Source organism: Neomonachus schauinslandi, chromosome 16, assembly GCF_002201575.2.
Source record: "Neomonachus schauinslandi chromosome 16, ASM220157v2, whole genome shotgun sequence".
NCBI classification, from domain to species: Eukaryota; Metazoa; Chordata; class Mammalia; order Carnivora; family Phocidae; genus Neomonachus; species Neomonachus schauinslandi.
The window spans coordinates 41,637,574-41,657,870 of record NC_058418.1 but is presented as its reverse complement, the minus strand read 5'-3'; the positions used below and the strand labels follow the sequence as shown (position 1 = coordinate 41,657,870).

General features: G+C 39.3%; 1 protein-coding gene across 3 annotated transcripts in view; it reads right to left on the bottom strand.

Annotated features, from left to right (window-relative positions):
* Window positions 1–20,297, bottom strand: part of NFATC3 (nuclear factor of activated T cells 3) — a 120,363-nt gene that overhangs the window by 4,941 nt on the left and 95,125 nt on the right. Inside the window, exon 10 of one of the 3 annotated variants that reach the window (XM_021705742.1) lies at window positions 7,455–7,558. The exons of the other annotated variants lie outside the window; for them this stretch is intronic. Within the exon in view, the coding sequence (XP_021561417.1) occupies window positions 7,458–7,558 (101 nt within the window). The 3' untranslated portion in view covers window positions 7,455–7,457. The remainder of the gene's footprint in view (window positions 1–7,454; window positions 7,559–20,297) is intronic. 3 annotated transcript variants of the gene reach the window in all.

Sequence of the window (20,297 nt, the reverse complement as noted above, 5' to 3'; positions counted from 1 at the left end):
TTCTTTTATCAACTAAAGATTATACTCCTAGGCATATACTCAAAAGAACTGAAACATATGTCCACGTAAAAACTTGTACTCGAATACAAGTTCACAGCAACATTATTCATAATAGGCCCAAAGTGGAAACAACCCAGATGTTGGTAACCAAGTGATGAGTGGATAAACGAAATGCAGGCTATCTATACAGTGGAACATTATTCTGCCACAAGAAGGAATGAAGTTCTAATACATGCTACAACATGGGTGAACCTTGAAAACATGCTAAGTGAAAGAAACCGGACACAAAAGATCATATATTGTTTGATTCCATTTGTATAAAATGGCCAGAACAGGCTAACCACACAGACAGAACATAGATAGGTGGTTACGAGGAGTTATGGTGAGGAAGGAATAGGGAGGGACTGCTAACGGGTATGGGGGTTTCTTTTTGGAGTAATGAAAATTTTCTAAAATTAGATAGTTGTGATAGTTGCACAATTCTGTGAACATACTAAAACCACTGAATGGTGTATTTTCAAGGGTGAATTTTATAGTAATGAATTATATCTTAGCACAGCTGTAATAAATGAAGAGGCCAACAAAAAATTTTTATACTTAGAATGTGATGTGATGTGATCATAGAGCAAAGGAGACAAAATCACTTCAAAAATCTTCAAGTATTAACATCTACTCTTTTTATAGTTTAGGTAATTTAAAAAATTCTTCAAAGTCATATGGCTCTAAGAAGGGAACTAACATTCACTTCACAAATACTGAGCATCTATGAGAGTTTATAACTGAAATTTTGTATCTTATTTCAATCTTCACAACATTTTAAGGTAACTGCTAACCCACTTTATAGATCAGTTAACTGAGGCTTTGGCAGGTCACATAATTTGCTTAGTAAATGGTAGAATCAGTTTCCAAACACCTGTCACTTCTTGGAGGCCAAGGGAAGAGAAACAGGGAAATAAATCATTTAGACAAAGAAAATGTGAAAGACCTGGACAAATGTGGTGATATCAGGCTGGGAGAGAGAGGAGTATGGTGAGAGTAAGGAGAGGGAAACAGGAAAGAGACAATATAAAAGGGACAAAAATAGAAAAGGCACCTGTTATTCCAAGCCACATAACAAGCAAGGAACAGTGTTTTCAGTGTGGACTCCATGTGTAGGTCTATGGGCTAGTCTCATGCTAAGACGGAGCACAAGGATGGCCCATGATCTTGCACGTGGCCTCTCACGTAACTCAGCACATCAAATTACTGGTAGGGGTCATTATCATTTGTCTCTCAAATAGCTTGCAAGCTCCTGAAGGGCAAGCAAGGTACCTTACTAATGAGGAAACATCAATTTCTGATGACTGAATAAATGGATCCTAATTCAATACAATTACTTAGAAACTACTGGGAACTAATATACTGAAAGTTCACTAGGTGGTGTGGTAGGAAGGGGCCCAGACAATGTTATTAAGACTAATGCATGACATCTGATTTTTTTAAAAAAGATTTTATTTGACAGACAGAGCACAAGCAGGGGAAGCGGCAGGCAGAGGGAGAGGAAGAAGCAGGCTCACCAAGCAGGGAGCCCGATACGGGGCTCGATCCCAGGACCCTGGGATCATGACCTAAGCTGAAGGCAGACGCTTAACGACTGAGCCACCCAGGCGCCCCATCATGACATCTGATTTTGATTTTGACAGTGTCTATTTTAGACAGGTCTCCCAGCAGTGGCAAGTCAAATACAGAAGCAAGTACCAGCAGAGAATCATCTTTTCCCAACACTTATCCCCTCCAAGGACGGTAACTTCAGAAATGTTCCAAGCTGCCATGCAACATGTCTTCTTAAATTATCTCACTGCTCAAGTTTTAAATCTACAAGGTGATTAAAATGGTGTTTTATCATCATAAAAAACCACATGACGTATTGTGTCTTTATGAGGAAGTCAATGCTTACATTTTCTTGAGGATGAGGGTATATATCCAGCATTATCCACCCACTTACCAACTATACTTCTTGTTTTTCTTTTAAAGATTTTATTTATTTACTTGACACAGAGAAAGCGAGAGAAACAGAGAGCAAGCACAAGCAGGGGGAACAGCAGGCAGGGGAGAAGCAAGCCCCTGCTGAGCAAGGAGCCCGATGCAGGACTCAATCCCAGGACCCTGGGATCATGACCTGAGCCGAAGGCAGCCACTGAACCGACTCAGCTACCCAGGCGCCCCTGTTTTTTTTTTTTTTTTCCTCAAGATTTTATTTATTTATTTGACAGAGAGAGCACAAGCAGGGGAAGCAGCAGGGAGAGGGAGAAGCAGGCTCCCTGCTGAGTAGGGAGCCCAATGCGGGACTCGATCCCAGGATCCTAGGATCATGACCTGAGCCGAAGACAGATGCTCAACGGACTGAGCCACCCAGGTGCCCCAGTTTAGTTTAGTTCTGTTTTTTAAGTATAGCTGACACATATTTACATTAATGTCAGGTGTACAACTTAGTGACTAAAAAAACCTTAATGGGGCTCCTGAGTAGCTCAGTCGTTAAGCGTCTGCCTTCGGCTCAGGTCATGATCCCAGGGTCCTGGGATCGAGCCCCGCATCTGGCTCCCTGGTCATGGGAAGCCTGCTTCTCCCTCTCCCACTCCCTCTGCTTGTGTTCCCCCTCTCACTGTCTCTCTCTGTCAAATAAATAAATAAAATATTAAAAAACAAAAACAAAAAAACGTTAGTGATTTGACATTGTTATTTCTTAAAAATACTAACTGCTTGCAATTTCATTTTCAACTTTCTTTTGAACATATATGCATGAATTTATTCATTTAAACCCTAGTCCAGAAAGTATGTGAGATGGCTTTATTATTTTTTTCATCAATTTAAGAGCAGAAAGAGTTTATACCCCTACTATGCAATTTTATCATTTCCCTCCTTTAAAGAGTAAAGTGAACTCAAATCCTAGAACAAGAGTCAACAGCCCTTAACACCTGTGCTGACAGGTTATGTAGGTCACAGCGTTTGGCCCACTTGGGACAGCTGCCGTTGTCTCCCGCTACCCAGCACCTGGTTCACCTGCGCCACCACAAGAGTCAGCAGTGCTTGCTGTAAGAACAAGTTTTTTTATCCAAAAGTTGCTATCCAAATTAACAGTCCACTGGGATGCTCTTTCTTTACATAAGAATGAGGTGTTTGAGGAACAACAGGTCTCTTATTTGGAGCTATCTCCAATGTGAAGGTTTCAGAACTAGAGCTGACAAGCATGGTATGGGATGAAATCTCACCACCAGGTGGACAGGGGCAGAGTAACCCAGGACATTGCCCCTGAAGTAGACAGATATTAGTCGTATACACAAAAGCCCAAAGGGCCTTTCTAACTAGCATCTGAGCATCTTGAGCATTTTTGTAAAGGATTTCTGGGTATAATTAGACTATGTATATATGTTATTTCATTTTGAAGCTGCAAGGAACATTCATCCAGGTTTGGCAAATTCACCTTTTCTTCCCTTCCCTGTACCCCAAGTTTAAAGGTATATAATCCATTCTCTGGTGAAAATTTTATGGAGATATTATTTTTTATAAAATGAAGGCTGCAATTATTTTCTGAATTCCACTGAAAAAAACAAGAGAAATCTGGAAGTAAAGGAATGAGTTTAAATGGATGAGAAATCTAGTATTTATGGTTTACTATTCTATAACACAGTTTTGCTAAGATATACTTTTAGGTTTTGATAAGTTGTAAGAACACCATCTAAACTACATACATTAGGAGTGTCTGGGCTCAGTTGTTAAGCATCTGCCTTCGGCTCAGGTCATGATCCCAGGGTCCTGGGATCGAGCCCCACACATCAGGCTCCCTGCTCGGCGGGAAGCCTGCTTCTCCCTCTCCCACTCCTCCTGCTTGTGTTCCTGCTCTCGCTATCTCTCTGTCAAATAAATAAATAAAATCTTAAAAAAAACCCAAAAAACTACATACATTAAATAACTGAATTCACCTATTTATGGCATGAGTTGGAAGAATTAATTTGCATTTATTAACATACCTTCTCAAACTAAAGACAAAAAAAAAGTTCCTGATATGGTAGACTGCTAACTGTCCTAATTCATTTTTTTTTATTTTTAAATTTTTTTTATGTCCTAATTCATTCTTAAGTAATTGAATTTAACTACTCACACAGCCACTTAGCTATAAACTACATTTCCCAGCTTCCCCTTTGTAGGCCATATAATTTTTCTTCCAGTGAAATATGAACAGAAGTGATATGTGTATCTTCCTCATCCCAGGCTCGATAACCTCTTCCTTTCCTTCCCCAATACCTCTTGCTTTGGGCCAAGACTCAAGTCAAAGTGGTAACTCTGCCTTGATAATAACTAAGGAAACAGAGGAAAAATGAAATAAAAGGAATCCTGATCCGTGAATTACCATGAAGTGTGAGAGAAACTTCCAATGTGGTTAAGCCATTGTATTTTGGATCTCCATTAGAGAGATTTTTATTTTTAAAGATTTTATTTATTTATTTGATAGAAAGCACAAGTAGGCAGAGCGTCAGGCAGAGCGAGAGGGAGAAGTAGGCTCTCTGCTGAGCAGGGAGCCCAACGCAGGACTTGATCCCAGGACCCTGGGATCACCACCTGAGCCGAAGGCAGCCACTTAACCGACTGAGCCACCCAGGTGCCCCTTATTATTTATTTATTAACAAAAATAAAACTCATCACCATAAAGGTAATACAGAAAGAATATTTAAGTATTTTAAGCAAGAGCCAAGATAACCAGCTTGAGCTCTATCGTGCCAAGTTTTTAACTAAGTCATTTTAAATTTCACCCTAAACATTAAACAGTTTTCAACCACAGGACAAAGTGAAAATATATGCACAAAGATTAGAAGATATCTTTCACTTTTTAACATCAGCTTTACTACTAGTAAAGGAAAATTATGACTTTTTTTAAAACCACACCTGACAGGAATCAGTCTTATTATTAAGGGTTCTTTCTTTTTAAGAAATCTCTTATATGTGTGTGATACTAAACTCAGTGTCATACAGATCTTTCCTCTAGAAAAGGTTGTAACTCAAAACATTCTTCAAAGACAAACATTAAATCTCCAGCTGAGTAAACAGTACACAGGTACCTAAATGTCTATTCAAGTATCAGCATGTATCCTTTTGTATCAGCAAAAACTGAAATGTGAAAAAATAAAAACCAAAACCCACTTCTTTTTACTTTGTGTTAAGATGCTGGATTCAGAAGAATTTTAAGATTATAAGTAGGGGCACCTGGGTGGCTCAGTCGTTAAGCGTCTGCCTTCGGCTCAGGTCATGATCCCAGGGTCCTGGGATTGAGCCCTGCATCGGGCTACCTGCTCGGCAGGAAGCCTGCTTCTCCCTCTCCCACTCCCCCTGCTTGTGTTCCCGCTCTTGCTGTCTCTGTCAAATAAATAAATAAAATCTTAAAAAAAAAAAAAAGATAAGTAGATTCCTTCCTTCTCCCCCCCTTTTTTTTTGTATATTGTACATTTTCTCTGGATAATCTTGTCCATTTCTATATACCGCTGACTCCCAAATCCACTACCTCCGGGGATCCAACCTGAGCTCCAGAACCATAAATTCATATGACTCATTCCAGCACCTGTGCTACGGATCCTATATATTCGCCTCTTCAAGACTTGCTCCAAAGTCGTCTTCACCCTTCCAGTTCTTCAGTCAATCTACCCACCTACCCTCCTGGACCTTTCTCATCATTACTAAGTATGGTTAAGGCTCTCTACCTTAAACAAGCAAGCAAACAAATAAAAATCCTAGAACCCACATAGCCCTCTATATCTAATTTTTTCTTTCACTGTTTAATCTCTTAAAGGAGTTATATACACTGCCTGCTATTTCATGTTTCTGTTCTTACCTCCTGTTCACTCCTTAGTCATACACTGATTCCTTCATTCCAAAGAAACAGTTCTTACCAAGATCACTAGTGACCAACTTACTTGTTGCTTCATACATGGGAAGAGCAATGGGGTAAACTCTAGAAGAGATAAAACTTTAATTTTGGTTCAGCTGTGATAGAACTAAGGTGATTTACTTAATCTTTCTTCAGGTGATCTTCTCAACCATAATATGAGGAAATTCATTTAAATCTTTCTGGTTATAGGTAGGAAGGTTTGGGGGGTGGTCAAAATAGGTAAAGGGGATTAAGAGATACAAATTTCCAGCTTTAAAAATAGGTTAAGTCATGAGGTTGTAATGTAAGCAGAGGAAATATTGTCAATGATACTGTAATAACTTTATATGGTGACAGATGGTAACCAGCCTTATCATGGGGATCATTTTGTAATATATAAAAATATCAAATTACTGTGATGCACATCTGAAACTTAACAGGATATTGTATGTCAATTATACTTCAATTTAAAAAGAAAAAAAACCTTCAGGTTATAACTCTCCTTAAAGAGATGTAAGAATTTAGTTGCCATTTTTATTCCTCTCATGACTAGAGACAAGAATGATGTGAGACCAGGGTGGGCTCAGCTTCTGGGAGAAGGCAGTGTTTTGGAGCCTTGTCTGATGAGGCTTCAGTATCCTAAATATAAAGATTTGGGTAGTCCCCTTCCAAATCTAAATTCATTAAAATTAAATTCAAATGACATTTCAAGAATTACAATTTGTATATTTTTAATTTATATATATATAATATACAATATAATTTGTATATTTACAATATATAATTTGTATATTTAGAATCACATATGTTCTCAAGTAACTTTCAGAGTCTTTGAAGAAAGGAGCTGTGTGACAGCAAGGGAGAGCTATGTTCCTGGTGGGCTGGTGAGGTAGAGAGGCCTGAGGCCCAGCCCCTCCCTCACACAGACTTCATTTCTATGGATTCTTTCTAAATGGAATCCCAGAAGAACTATCAGGAGTGCAAACAGGGGCCCACAAGGCAGGCTCATGATCCAGGTTGCCTCTGGCAAATAGATAAAATTTCCTGCTTTATTTCCGTTTCATCCTGCCTCACATCAAAACTTAGAGTACATGACCAGAAATCAGTAGGCTTAACCAACTGAGCCACCCAGGCGTCCCCCCTTTTTTTTTTTTTTTTTTAAGATTTTATTTATTTATTTGAGAGAGAATTCAGTAGGCTTATACACCTGATTGGTAACCAGTTTTACTCAGGACCCAACCCATAGTATCCTTTTTTTTTTCCCCAAGCCGTAGAATTCTTATAGATGGGCTTCTCTGCTTTAATAAATTCAGTTAAACACTTGCCTTCTATTCAAACCCAGATTAAATTTATAAGCACTAGTGTAAGAACCTGGATGTGGTTAGATTTAAAAAGCAGTGTCTTGTAGTCAAAGTGCAGCTCCAAAGATAATGGGTGGACCTATCAAGAAGATTGCCCATATATACCCCCATCCTCTGTAGCACATGCAAATCCAGCCACTGCATGCAAATACCAGACTTGAGTATAAAAACAATGACACATTTCAATCAACACTCACCCTCTAGATTCTCCAGAAAGGAGCTGGACATGAGAGCTCACTGTGATTAGGCCATTTCTCTGCTGAACCTGATGGCTGGTGTTCCAAGTCAGACATAAACTGGTCTGTGTCAAAGAAGACAACATCACTACTGAATGGAACAAACCAGAGAGTAACTTAAATCTACTACATGCCCAGCCTGTTTTTTCTATAATCAAGAGGAATTTAACCGTCCTTTACCTGTCAATCACTACATAAAATGGCTCCCCACATTTTATTAAATAATATGAATACTGGAGTCCAGAGAGTTAGGTAATGGCTAATTTATTTCCTAAAATTAAAAGGGCAATATTAAAAAGTCACAATGATCGTTTCAGCAATTTTATTTTTATTTACTTATTTTTTTAAAGTAAACTCGACCCCCAATGTGGGGCTTGAACTCATGACCCCACGATCAAGAGTCACATGCTCTACCGACTGAGCCAGCCAGGCACCCTGGGGTCAGCAATTTTATATAACAGATTTAGTTTCAAACAAAATAGTTTTTATTAGATTGGATCTATTAGTAGTTCCCAAATACTTGTCTACGGCTATATCAGAATTATCTGGGCACTTAATAAAAACAGTAACTCCTGGGTTCTACTTCAAACCACAGAATCAAAATGCCTGAAGGGTACGAGCCCAGAAAAAGATATGCACAGGTAAATTTGAGGGTCGTGGAGGAATATTTTTTAAATTAAAGCCCATATTTTTTTTTTTTTAAGATTTTATTTATTTGTCAGAGACAGAGAGAACACAAGCAGGGGGAGCGGCAGAGAGAGAAGCAGGCTCCTCACTGAGCAAGGAGCCCAATGTGGGACTTAATCCCAGGACCCTGGGATCATGACCTGAACCGAAGGCAGACGCTTAACTGACTGAGCCACTCAGGCATCCCTAAAGCCCACATTTATTAGCAGGTTATGAAATCAATCCAGCAAGTTGAGAACAGCATCTTTTTAAGAAGAAATAAACAAAACAGAAGATAGCAGGTTGCATTTTCTTTAATAAAGGTTAAGAATTGGCCTCTGAGACCTTCATGTTAGTTGTATATACATTTTTGTTTGTTATGTACTAAGTCATGCTATAAAACTTCTTATTGTAGGAAGCTATCAAAAATGTTTGAAAGTCACTGTATTCAAGAGTCACCATTGGTCAGTTTTGTGATAATGGATGACACATTCAGACACCTAGTTGGAGAGCCCAAACATAATGATGCAAAGCCTCCTTTGGCCTATAAGGAATTATTTTTGGCCATTGCTTATTCAACCTCAAAGAAAAGGACCTAACTTTTTAGATTCTAGAAGAATGCTTATTTTATCTTAGCACAGAAGTCTCTGTATATAGTCTCTGTGAACAATAATTAATGCCCTTGTCTTAGGCTGATAAAGGAGGTAAAACTAAGGAGGAACCAATCTGTGCAAAATGCAGCCTCAATAAGGGGTCAAAACAAAACAAAACAAAACACAAAAGCCAGAGATCCTTTGTGCTTACAGGCAAAATTTTTCTGCCTTAAGCTTCTTTATTACTAAATTTGAGATCACTCACCAAGTTCTCAAAGAGGATTTAAGGATTACACTGTATGTGAAGTATTTTAGAGACTGAATATACATAGTCAAAAGTCTTTCTGAGGATGCCCAATCTCCAAAACAGAACACTCCAAAACAGACATGAGGATATAGACCATGTGATTCTAGATACATCACCACATAAATAAGAAGAAAGAAGCCCAGGAACAAAGCTAAGAGGCCAGCAGACCCTAGTGAGTTTTGAGTTGATTTATACAATGGTAATTTCATATGGTGCTTATGGAAATGTGCAGTCCTCAAGACATCTTTCTAGTTCCTTGAAACACTGTTGACAGCTTCAAAAAAGACCTGATTCATTTATTCCTATCACAAAAACTGTGACAAAACATTTGAAGAATTAACACCAATTCTTTCGTTCTTTTTCTTTTCTTTTCTTTCCTTCCTTAAGATTTATTTATTTGAGAGAGAAAGCAGGAACATGTGGGGTGGGGGAGTGGCAGAGGGAGAGAGAATTTGAAGCTGACTCCCATCGGAGACCCATGCAGGGCCTATCACAACCCTGAGGTCAAGACCTGAGCTGAGATCAAGTCAGAAGCTTAATCAACTGAGCCACCTAAGCGCCCCAATACCAATCCTTTCTTAAACTCTTTGAAAAGATTAAAGAGGAGGGAATATTTCTTTTTTTTTTTTTTTTAAAGATTTTATTTATTTATTTGAGAGAGAGAATGAGAAAGAGCACATGAGAGGGGGGAGGGTCAGAGGGAGAAGCAGACTCCCTGCGGAGCAGGGAGCCCGATGCGGGACTCGATCCAGGGACTCCAGGATCATGACCTGAGCTGAAGGCAGTCGCTTAACCAACTGAGCCACCCAGGCGCCCGAGGAGGGAATATTTCTTAACTCATTCTAAGGCCAGCATTATTGATACCAAAGCCAGACAAAGACACTACAAGAAAAGAAAACTACACAATATCCCCTGTGAATATAGATGCAAAAATCCTCAACAAATACTAGCAAAGTAAATTCTGCAGTATACTAAAAGTATGTATCATGGCCAAGTGAGATTTATTCCCAGAATGCAAAGATGGCTCAGCATATGAAAAGCAATGAATGTAATTTGCTACACATTATTAGAATGAAGGATAAACCACTACACAATTATCTCTATTGATGCAGAAGAAGCATGTGACAAAATTCAATTCACTTTCATAAATACCCAATAAACTAGGAATAGAAGGAAATTTCCTTAACATGATAAAGGCCATATATGAAAAACCCACATCATACTCAATGGTGAAAGACTGAAAGCTTTCCCTCTAAGGTCAAAAACATGACAAGGATGTCCACTCTTGCCACTTCAATTCAACATGATCCTGGAATTTCTAACCAAAGCAATTAGGCTAAGGAGATAAAAGGCATCCAAATTGTAAAGGAAGAGGTAAAATTATCTCTGTTCATAGATGATCTTATACACAGAAAGCTTGAAAGAACTGACATACAAAAAATGTTAGCACTAATAAATTAAGTCAGCAGTTATAAGATATCAACACACAGGGGCGCCTAGGTGGCTGGGTTGGTTGAGCATCCCACTCTTGGTTTCTCCTCAGGTTGTGATCTCGGGGTCATGGGATGGAGCCTGGCATCAAGCTCTGTGCTCAGTGTGGAGTGTGCTTGTCCCCCTCTCTCTCAAATAAAATCTTAAAAAAAAAAAAAATCAACACACAGTATTGTTGTATTCTTTTTTTTTTTTTAAGAATTTATTTATTTGAGGGCGCCTGGGTGGCTCAGTTGGTTAAGCGACTGCCTTCAGCTCAGGTCATGATCCTGGAGTCCCGGGATCGAGTCCCACATCGGGCTCCCTGCTCGGCAGGGAGCCTGCTTCTGCCTCTGACCCTCCCCCCTCTCATGTGCTCTCTCTCTCTTTCATTCTCTCTGTCTCAAATAAATAAATAAAATCTTTAAAAAAAAAAAAAGAATTTATTTATTTGAGAGAGAAAGAGAGAATAAGAGAGAGGGGCAGAGGGAGAGAAAGAGTCCGACACAGATTCTGTGATGAGCACGGAACCCGATGCGGGGCTCGATCCCACGAACCTGAGATCACCAACTGAGCTAAAACCAACAGTCCAACGCCTAACTGAATGCGTCACCCAGGTGCCCCCAGTTGTATTCTATATACGTTCAATGAACAGCCCAAGAAGGAAATTTAAAAATCAACACCATTTACAATAGCATCAAAAAGAATAAAATATTTAGGAATTAGACAAGGAAGCATAAGATTTGTACACTGAAAACGAAACATTGTTGAAAGAAATTAAGGTTTCTAAATAAATGGAAAACATCTCATGTTCATGGATTGGGACACTTAATATTGTTAAGATGGTAATTCTATCCAAAGCAATGTAGAGACTCAATGCAATTCCTAGCAAAATCCCAACAGCATTTTTACTGAAATAGAAAAACCAATCCTGAAATTCATACGGAATCTCAAAAGACCATGAAGAGCCAGAAACAGTTTTGAAAACAAGAACAAAGACAGAAGAGTCACAATTCCCAAATTCAAAACTTACTACAAAGTTACAGTAATCAAAACAGTGTGGTGCTGGCATAGGGACAGACACACAGACCAAAGGACCCGAACAGAGAGCCCAGAAACAAACCCTCACAATATATGGCCAATTCACTTTCAAACAAGGGTTCTAAGACCATTACATGGGGGAAAAGGCAGTCTTTTTAACAAACAGTACAGGGAAAGCTGGATATCCACATGCAAAAGAATGGAAGCTGGACTCCCACTTCAGACCACATACAAAGTTAACTCAAAATGGATTAGAGACTTAAACAAAAGAGCTAATTTTTTTTTAAGATTTTATTTATTTGATAGAGAGAGAGAGCACAAGTAGGCAGAGCGGCAGGCAGAGGGAGAGGAGAAGCAGGCTCCCCACTGAGCAGAGAGCCCGATGTGGGGCTCGATCCCAGGACCCTGGGATCATAACCTGAGCCGAAGGCAGACATTTAACTGACTGAGCCACCCAGGCACCCCAAAAGAGCTAAAATTGTAAAACTTTTTTAAAAAAAGATTTTATTTATTTGTCACAGAGAGAGAGAGAGAGAGAAAGGGAGAGAGCACACAAGCAGGGAGAGAGGCAGAGTTCGGAGAAGCAGGCTCCGGCCAAGGAAGAAGCCCGATGTGGGACAATCCCAGGACCCTGGGATCATGACCTGAGCTGAAGGCAGATGCTTAACCGACTGAGCCACCCAGGTGTCCTTACAACTCTTAGAAGAAGAAAACATAGGCCAAATCTTCATGACCTTGGATTAGGGAATGATTTAAATATAACACTAAAAGCACAGGCAAGACCTGACAGACACTTGTAAATCCCTCTTAAAATTTTTAAAATCTGCAACACAACATCTGTTCCTTTTAACTCAAAGTTTTAACAAATTAAATATTTACAGATCCTGAGGTATGTTTGTGGAAAGGAAAGCAAAATTTCCCCACCTGTCCAAGCTGCCTCTCTACTTGACCAAGCTGCTTTCTTTAGCCACCTAATCAATAAACACAGACATTTCTGGTTTATACAGACAAGGCAAAGACCTGGTGGGCAGATGAAAATAAAGGCTTTGGAACCCTAGTTTCATCACTTACAATACTGGTGACCCAAGGGAAGTCATTTAATCTGTGTGAATCTGTTTATTTCTTTACTCAAAGAAGGTAGAGTCTCCTGAAATGTATGTGCATGCATGCACTCTGCAACACTGTAGAGAAATGCAATTATTACTGAAATTGATAAAGGCAGAACAATTAACTGATCACTTACTGCCCTCATCTAGTGTCACGGCTTTATTTATTATTTATTTATTTATTTAGATTTTATTTATTTATTTGAGAGAGACAGAGATAGCAACAGAGAAAGCAACAGAGAGCACAAGTGGGGAGGAGAGGGAGATGCAGGCTCCCTGCTCAGCAGGGAGCCCGATGCGGGGCTCGATCCCAGGACCCTGGGATCATGACCTGAGCCAAAGACAGAAGCTTAACTGACTGAGCCACCCAGGCGCCCCTGTCCTGGCTTTAAATAGCATATGCAGGGGCGCCTGGGTGGCTCAGTCGTTAAGCGTCTGCCTTCGGCTCAGGTCATGATCCCAGGGTCCTGGGATCGAGCCCCGCATCAGGCTCCCTGCTCAGAGGGAAGCCTGCTTCTCCCTCTCCCACTCCCCCTGCTTGTATTCCCTCTCTCACTGTTTCATTCTCTGTCAAATGAATAAATAAAATCTTAAAAAAAAAAAAAATAGCATATGCATGCCAACAACTCTCAAATGTCTATCTTCAGTCTATAACTCACTTCCAAACTCTAGACTCATTCATCCAAATGACTACTTGATATCTTTACTTGAATGTTCAACAAATATCTTAAACGCAACACATGCAAAACTGAACACCTGCCCTTTCTCCAAAACCTACTCCATTCATAACCTTCCCCATCTTAGCCGATGGCAACTCCATCTTCCTAGTTTCTCAGGAAAGAAACCAAAAAACATTGGTGCCAATTTTAACTTCTTTCTCTCACACCTTACATGGAATCTGTCAGGAAATGCTATTGGCTCTACCTTTAAAATACATCCCAAATCAGGGCGCCTGGGTGGCTCAGTTGGTTAAGCGACTGCCTTCGGCTCAGGTCTTGATCCTGGAGTCCCGGGATCAAGTCCCGCATCGGGCTCCCTGCTCCGCAGGGAGCCTGCTTCTCCCTCTGACCCTTCCCCCTCTCATGTGCTCTCTGTCTCTCTCATTCTCTCTGTCTCAGATAAATAAAAATCTTTAATAAATAAATAAATAAAATAAAATACATCCCAAATCAGACCATTTCAAAGCTCCTATACTGCTACCACCTAGTCTAAATCGTTTCTGGCCTGGGTTACTATAAAAGCATCTTACCTGGTCTCCCGGTTTCTGCCCTTGCTTCCCTACCGTCCTTTTTCTTTTTTTTTTTTTTTTAAAGATTTTATTTATTTATTTGACAGAGAGAGCACAAGTAGGCAGAGCGGCAGACAGAGGGAGAGGGAGAAGCAGGCTCTCTGCAGAGCAGGGAGCCGGACGTGGGGCTCGATCCCAGAATCCTGGGATCATGACCTGAGCCGAAGGCAGACGCTTAACGACCGAGCCACCCAGGCGCCCCAACCTACCGTCCTTTTTCTAACCAAGAGCCAGAGCAGCCCAGCTAAAACCTACATCAGATCATGACTCATCTGATCAAAACCTTACAAGGGCTCTAAGATTCTACATAGCAGTTCTTAAAGTATAATCAGGGACATGAGGATTTTTTCCGGAGAACTTTTAAGAGTGTCTGCAATTGGGGCGCCTGGGTGGCTCAGTTGGTTAAGCGACTGCCTTCGGCTCAGGTCATGGTCCTGGAGTCCTGGGATCGAGTCCCGCATCCGGCTCCCTGCTCGGCGGGGAGTCTGCTTCTCCCTCTGACCCTCCTCCCTCTCCTGCTTTCTGTCTCTCATTCTCTCTCAAATAAATAAATAAAATCTTAAAAAAAAAAAAAAGTGTCTGCAATTGTCATAACAACAATAATCCTAAAATGTTTTTTGCCCTTGTCACTATCATTCTCTCATGAATCTACAGGGGAGTTTTCCAGTGGATCTACATGGTACGTGATGACTTCACTGCTGTACTGGAATGTGTGCCTGTGTCTTCTGGTTTTTAAAAGCTCTGTTTTAGCTTCTAATACAATAAATACTGATAGATATAAGCCAGAGTGGTAATCCTCTATAACTCTTCAGATTATAAAGGAGTCTTGAAACCAAAAAGTTTGAGAACTGTTGCCCTACATGTTATGGTTTGCCGTTACCTCCTTGACGCCACCTCCTACTACTTTCCCCCTAGATCCCTCTTGTTCCAGCCACACTGGCCTCACTGCCTTTCCTCTTTAATAAAACCAGGCATGCTTCCACCTTAGGGTCTTTCCTCTGGCTGTCACTTTTGCCTGGAATACTCTTCCCACAGGTATTCACACTGATAACTTCCTCATCTTCAAGTTTTTGATCAAATGTTTCCTCATCAATAAGGCTTACTTTTAGATTGTTCTGATTGCTCTACTCAAAACTGCAATTTTCTCCCCACTTTACCCTTCACAACACTCCAAATATTCTTTACCTTGCTTGCTCTTTTTCTATTTTCATAGCACTCCCAACATATTTTATAATTTACTTAATTATTGTGTCTATTGTTTATTGTCTGTCTCTTCCCACTAGAATGCAAGCACTGTGATGGTAAGGATCTGTTTTATTCACTGAGGGCCTATAATAATAGTACTTAGCATATAATAAGTACTTGATAAATGCTGTTTGAAAAAACAAATGAATACAGTTTAATTCATAATGTGGGCAAACAATAGTTAAATTAATGCAATCAACTTATAAACTTTATGTATGCAACAATTCATATTATATAAATCGGTGTTAAACTGTAAAAATCACTGATCACATTATAAGGAAGCTGCCAACAAAATTATGTGTTGTTTCACTCACACTACTAAATTTCTAATGCAAGGGTAAAGATTTAAAATTAAACATTTCCTATTGTGACAAAGTCCAGAGGGAGATCCAAATATACAGGGAAGTTAAGTATTAGATAAAGTTGGCATTTTAAATCAAATGGAAAAACAATTGTTTAATAAATAATGTTTGGACAACTGGGTAGCCATCTGAAAAAAAGTAATACTGGATCAATTCCTCATACATTCCACCAAAATAAATTCCTGATCAATTAAAGATTTAAAAAATCACAGAAGCTATGAAAGGCAAAACAAATGATTCAGAAGTTATATAAATGTAGGGGCGCCTAGATAGCTCAGTCGGTCAGGCATCCAACTCTTGGTTTCGGGTCAGGTCTTGATCTTGGGGTCGGACTGAGGCCCATGCTGGGGTCGGACTGAGCCCCGTGTTGGGTCTGTTCTCAGCGGGGAGTCTGCTTGGGACTCTCTCTCTCTCCCTGCCCTGCTTACATGCATTCTTCTTCTCTCTCTCTAAAATAAATTAATAAATCTTAAAAAAATAAGTTATATAAATGCAAAAAAAATTCTTCATGGAAAGAATTCATGTTACATTGGGGAAAATTTTTGTTAACTCACAGCTCAATGAGCTAAGGAACTTAACACATAAAGGGCTTTTATATTCTATAAATCAATAAGAAAGGATCAATAATCTAATAGAAAAGTAAATAAATACCAACAGAGATGATTGATTTGCGACAAAGATTTTCTCTTAAGCATGTAAAAAGGTACACAACTTTACTCTTAAGTGAAATGTAAACTAAAATTATACTGAGAAGCTATTTTCCACTTATTCCACTGGCAAATAAGAAGTTTGACGGCAGAATGTGTTGGGGAAGGTATGAGAGAAATAGATACCCTATCACAATGCCAGTGGCAATGTAAATTGGTATAATTTTTATGAAAGACATCTGGCAATCTTTCTCAAAATAGTGGTCTAGCAATATCACTTCTAGGCATTTATATATACATACATACACGGGTGTCTATAAAAAGAAAGGAAATCACATTTGTACAAAGTTATTTATTGTACTTATTAAATAGATAAAGGTACAGCTATATCATGGAATATTTTATGGATTATTCCATTAAAAATATCTTCCAATTAAGTTTTTATGTTACAGTACTGAAAAATTTCCAAGACTGAATATGTGGGAAAAGCAAAATGCATAACAGTATATATACTATACTAGTAAAAATAAGGAGAAAATGTACACAGTTGCTTATAAATGTATAAAATACCCTTGAAGTGACAGCCAAGAACCTGGTAATTCCAACTGTCGGTACAGAGGACAATTATGTACCTAGGAGAGAGAATTTTCACTATGTACTGTGTTGTACCTTTAGCATTTTTAACACATGAATGTGTGACTTTTCCAAAAACCAATGTTTATCTTTAGAAACACAAATATAATCAAATTTTAAAATTCCCATTCTACATAAAACCATTTACGGATGCTTTTAAATACACAATATGATGATAAGGGACTTACTTTGTTTCAATTCTTGTATATGTAAAGCTAGAATGTCTGTACCCATCACTTTCAACCATACCCTATCTTCCACCAGAACTTAAGAGTTTGATACTTTTCCTCCTGCCCAGACAGACAGGCTAATGGTAGGTAATGTCAAAAAAAAAAAAAAAAAAGTCAAACATCTTCAAACAGAAAAAAATTGTTTGAGTATATTCAATCTACAATTTATCAAAAGCTAAGATCCATGGCTAGAGGTAACCTTGTCACACAAAGCCAGACAATTACCAATTACCACGAAACCATAAAAGCTGAACTGGTGAGCCTAAAATTATGTATCTCTCACTTAAAATATTTTTGTCTTTGTGAATGATCCACCTCCAAAGGAACTCAAAAACAAGATATAAATTTTTAAAATTGAATACATCTTTAGACACTGGCTTTGTACCTTATGCATGGCAGACACAAGACAGTTACTATGTTTATTATGTTTACAGAGGTGAGATTATATAAAGTAATCAATTATAGCTATTTCAGAAACCACTAAACATTGGAGACAATCTAAATTTCAGGCAGACTCGATTCAAATGCCAGTCCCAATGTTTACGGCCATATAACACTGGCAAAGTAGTTAAGTTTTCTGAGCGACACCTCCAAAAAATAAAACTAATAATTCACTTTTCACAGATTGTTGGGAAGAACTAATGAGCTACTGCTATACTAGCAAAATGGCTAGCACAGAGCTCAAAAAATGCTATATTATCAAGAATAGTAACCATAATTCATTATTTTTAAATATACTTCTTTTTTTTTTTTTTTTTTTTAAAGATTTTATTTATTTATTTGAGACAGAGAGAATGAGAGAGAGAGAGAGCACATCAGAGGGGGGAGGGTCAGAGGGAGAAGCAGACTCCCCGCCGAGCAGGGAGCCCGATGCGGGACTCGATCCAGGGACTCCAGGATCATGACCCGAGCCGAAGGCAGTCGCTTAACCAACTGAGCCACCCAGGCGCCCTATTTTTAAATATACTTCTTGAAGTGAACTTCTTTTGAAGACTTCTGATATGCTATGATATATATGCCAGTTATTTAGTGGTAGCCTCTCTTGAGTTTTTCTTAGTTTATGTATAAATTTCAGTATCAAGTTGACTCAAAAATTTTTGTTCGAATGGAGTACAATTAATTTGTGTCTGTGGAGATACGCAGACACACTTGATATAATAAAAGATTCTTTCAAATGCTTACAGTTCCTTCACTGGATTTGAAAATTAAACTTTCTTATCATATACCCAAGAGTCGCTATGTCTAAGGTCCTGAATCTCCATCATGGTCTGTTCTGCATGAACTACTATCCAAAGCCTATATGGGCATTATTTATGGGAATTTCCTGCCTCTGGAGTTTTTCTCATAAATATGTTTGATGCTGGACATGACATGTATGCTTCCCAGAAGAGGATTCATGAGCTACCCAAAGTCCCAGTTAAAGGAGAAAGTTCAATACTATCTGCTTTCCTCCATTTTTTTTTACCCCAAAGTCATTAAATACCTCAGTTGTGACCCATTCTCACCACTGGCTATACATGGCTTTATTTCGTTTTATTTAAATATAATAAACACCAGTGAAACTAATATCCAACAGGTAGAATAAAACACAATCTCTGCTCCTCCACACCAGCCTCCTACTTTCCCCATCCTCAATCTTTCATTTTAACACTCCCTTGCTACTTCAAAGTAGGCACTTCTGCTTGCTACTTATATGCAGAACGCAGCGTCTGAGGTCATGTCTAGAGTCCCTGTTTACAGTCGAATTAGTAATTGCCCTACATTCAGGATCAGCATGTTACTGCACAGAGCCTGCAAACGGCCGTGTCAGTTTTCACCACAGCAGCAGGCCAGGCTATATTTAACATGTACCCTCTTCTCTACTGAAAGGCTGCAGCTGCAGCTCTGTTAGTTTGTGAACAAAAGAGGACAAGTGGGAATTGAGGGATTCTAATGGAAAGCTGTAACTGGATTCAGCTCAGTCACAAATTAAATGGGCATATATTTAACGGTCAAAGGCAGTCTAGTTTAACAATACTATAATCTTAATTAAAATGCTTAAAACACAGCTGTGACAATTTCTATATTTCTGTACCATTTTAATGTGTATCGTTTGGTCCAAACTGGGACATACACACTATAATGCACAGGAAATTTTAGGAAAAATTGCAGCTCCAGGAATACAAATTGTAACACAAGTAAAAACTCATTGATAATTTTAGAGATGTAGACAGCACATTTAAAAAAAAAAAAATTTTTTTTAAAGATTTTATTAGTTATTTGACAGAGAGACACAGAGAGAGCTAGAACACAAGCAGGGGGAGTAGGAGAGGGAGAAGCAGGCTTCCCTTCCCGCTGAGCAGAGAGCCTGATGCGGGGCTCGATCCCAGGACCCTGGGATCATGACCTGAGCCGAAGGCAGACGCTTAACGACCGAGCCACCCAGGTGCCCCAGACAGCACACTTTTTAAGCAGGGATGTAGTGGTACATCTAAGTAACAAAGAAAAAAGAAGTAGCAAAAGAATTTTGAAGAATGCCCTAACTGGATGAATAAGTAGTAGTATAGCCTTTCAGGAGGACTTCCTTTTTTTTTTTTTTTAAATAGAGAGAGAGTGAGAGACCACAAGCACGAGCAGGGCGGAGGGGCAGAGGGAGAAGCAGGCTCCCTCCTGAGGGAGCCGGATGCGGGGCTCAATCCCAGGATCCTGAGCCAAAGGCAGACCCTTAACCGACTGAGCCACCCAGGCGACCCCCAAGAGGACTTCTTAAAAGAAAATATCACTTGGTAAAAATCAGTATTCTGCTGTTGTTATTCCTCTAAAAAATATGCCTTGGGGAGGGAGCCACACAACGCTGAAAAAGACTCTTCTGAGCTTGGAAGGTTAACATGAGGGGCCAAAATCGCCTCAATGAAACTGAACAAGGATAATTATAAAGTTTAGTGTTGGGTTTCAAAAACAACATATGCAAAAACCCAAGGGGTAGGGAGTGGGGAGAGAAAGGATGTGATTTAGCAGTCCTTATGACTCACTAAATCAACAGTAAGATGGAGCTAAGAAAATCCCCTGACCTCAGACTGTATTGATAAAATAAAGCCTTCAGAACAAGGAACGTAACAGTTCCAGTCCACTCTAGCTGGCTATAGTGTGCTCCCTTCTACATACTGCACTACAAAAAGGAACTAAAACACCAGGGTCAAGCAGAGGTTGGTGAGGGTGAGGGACAGGTGAAGTTGC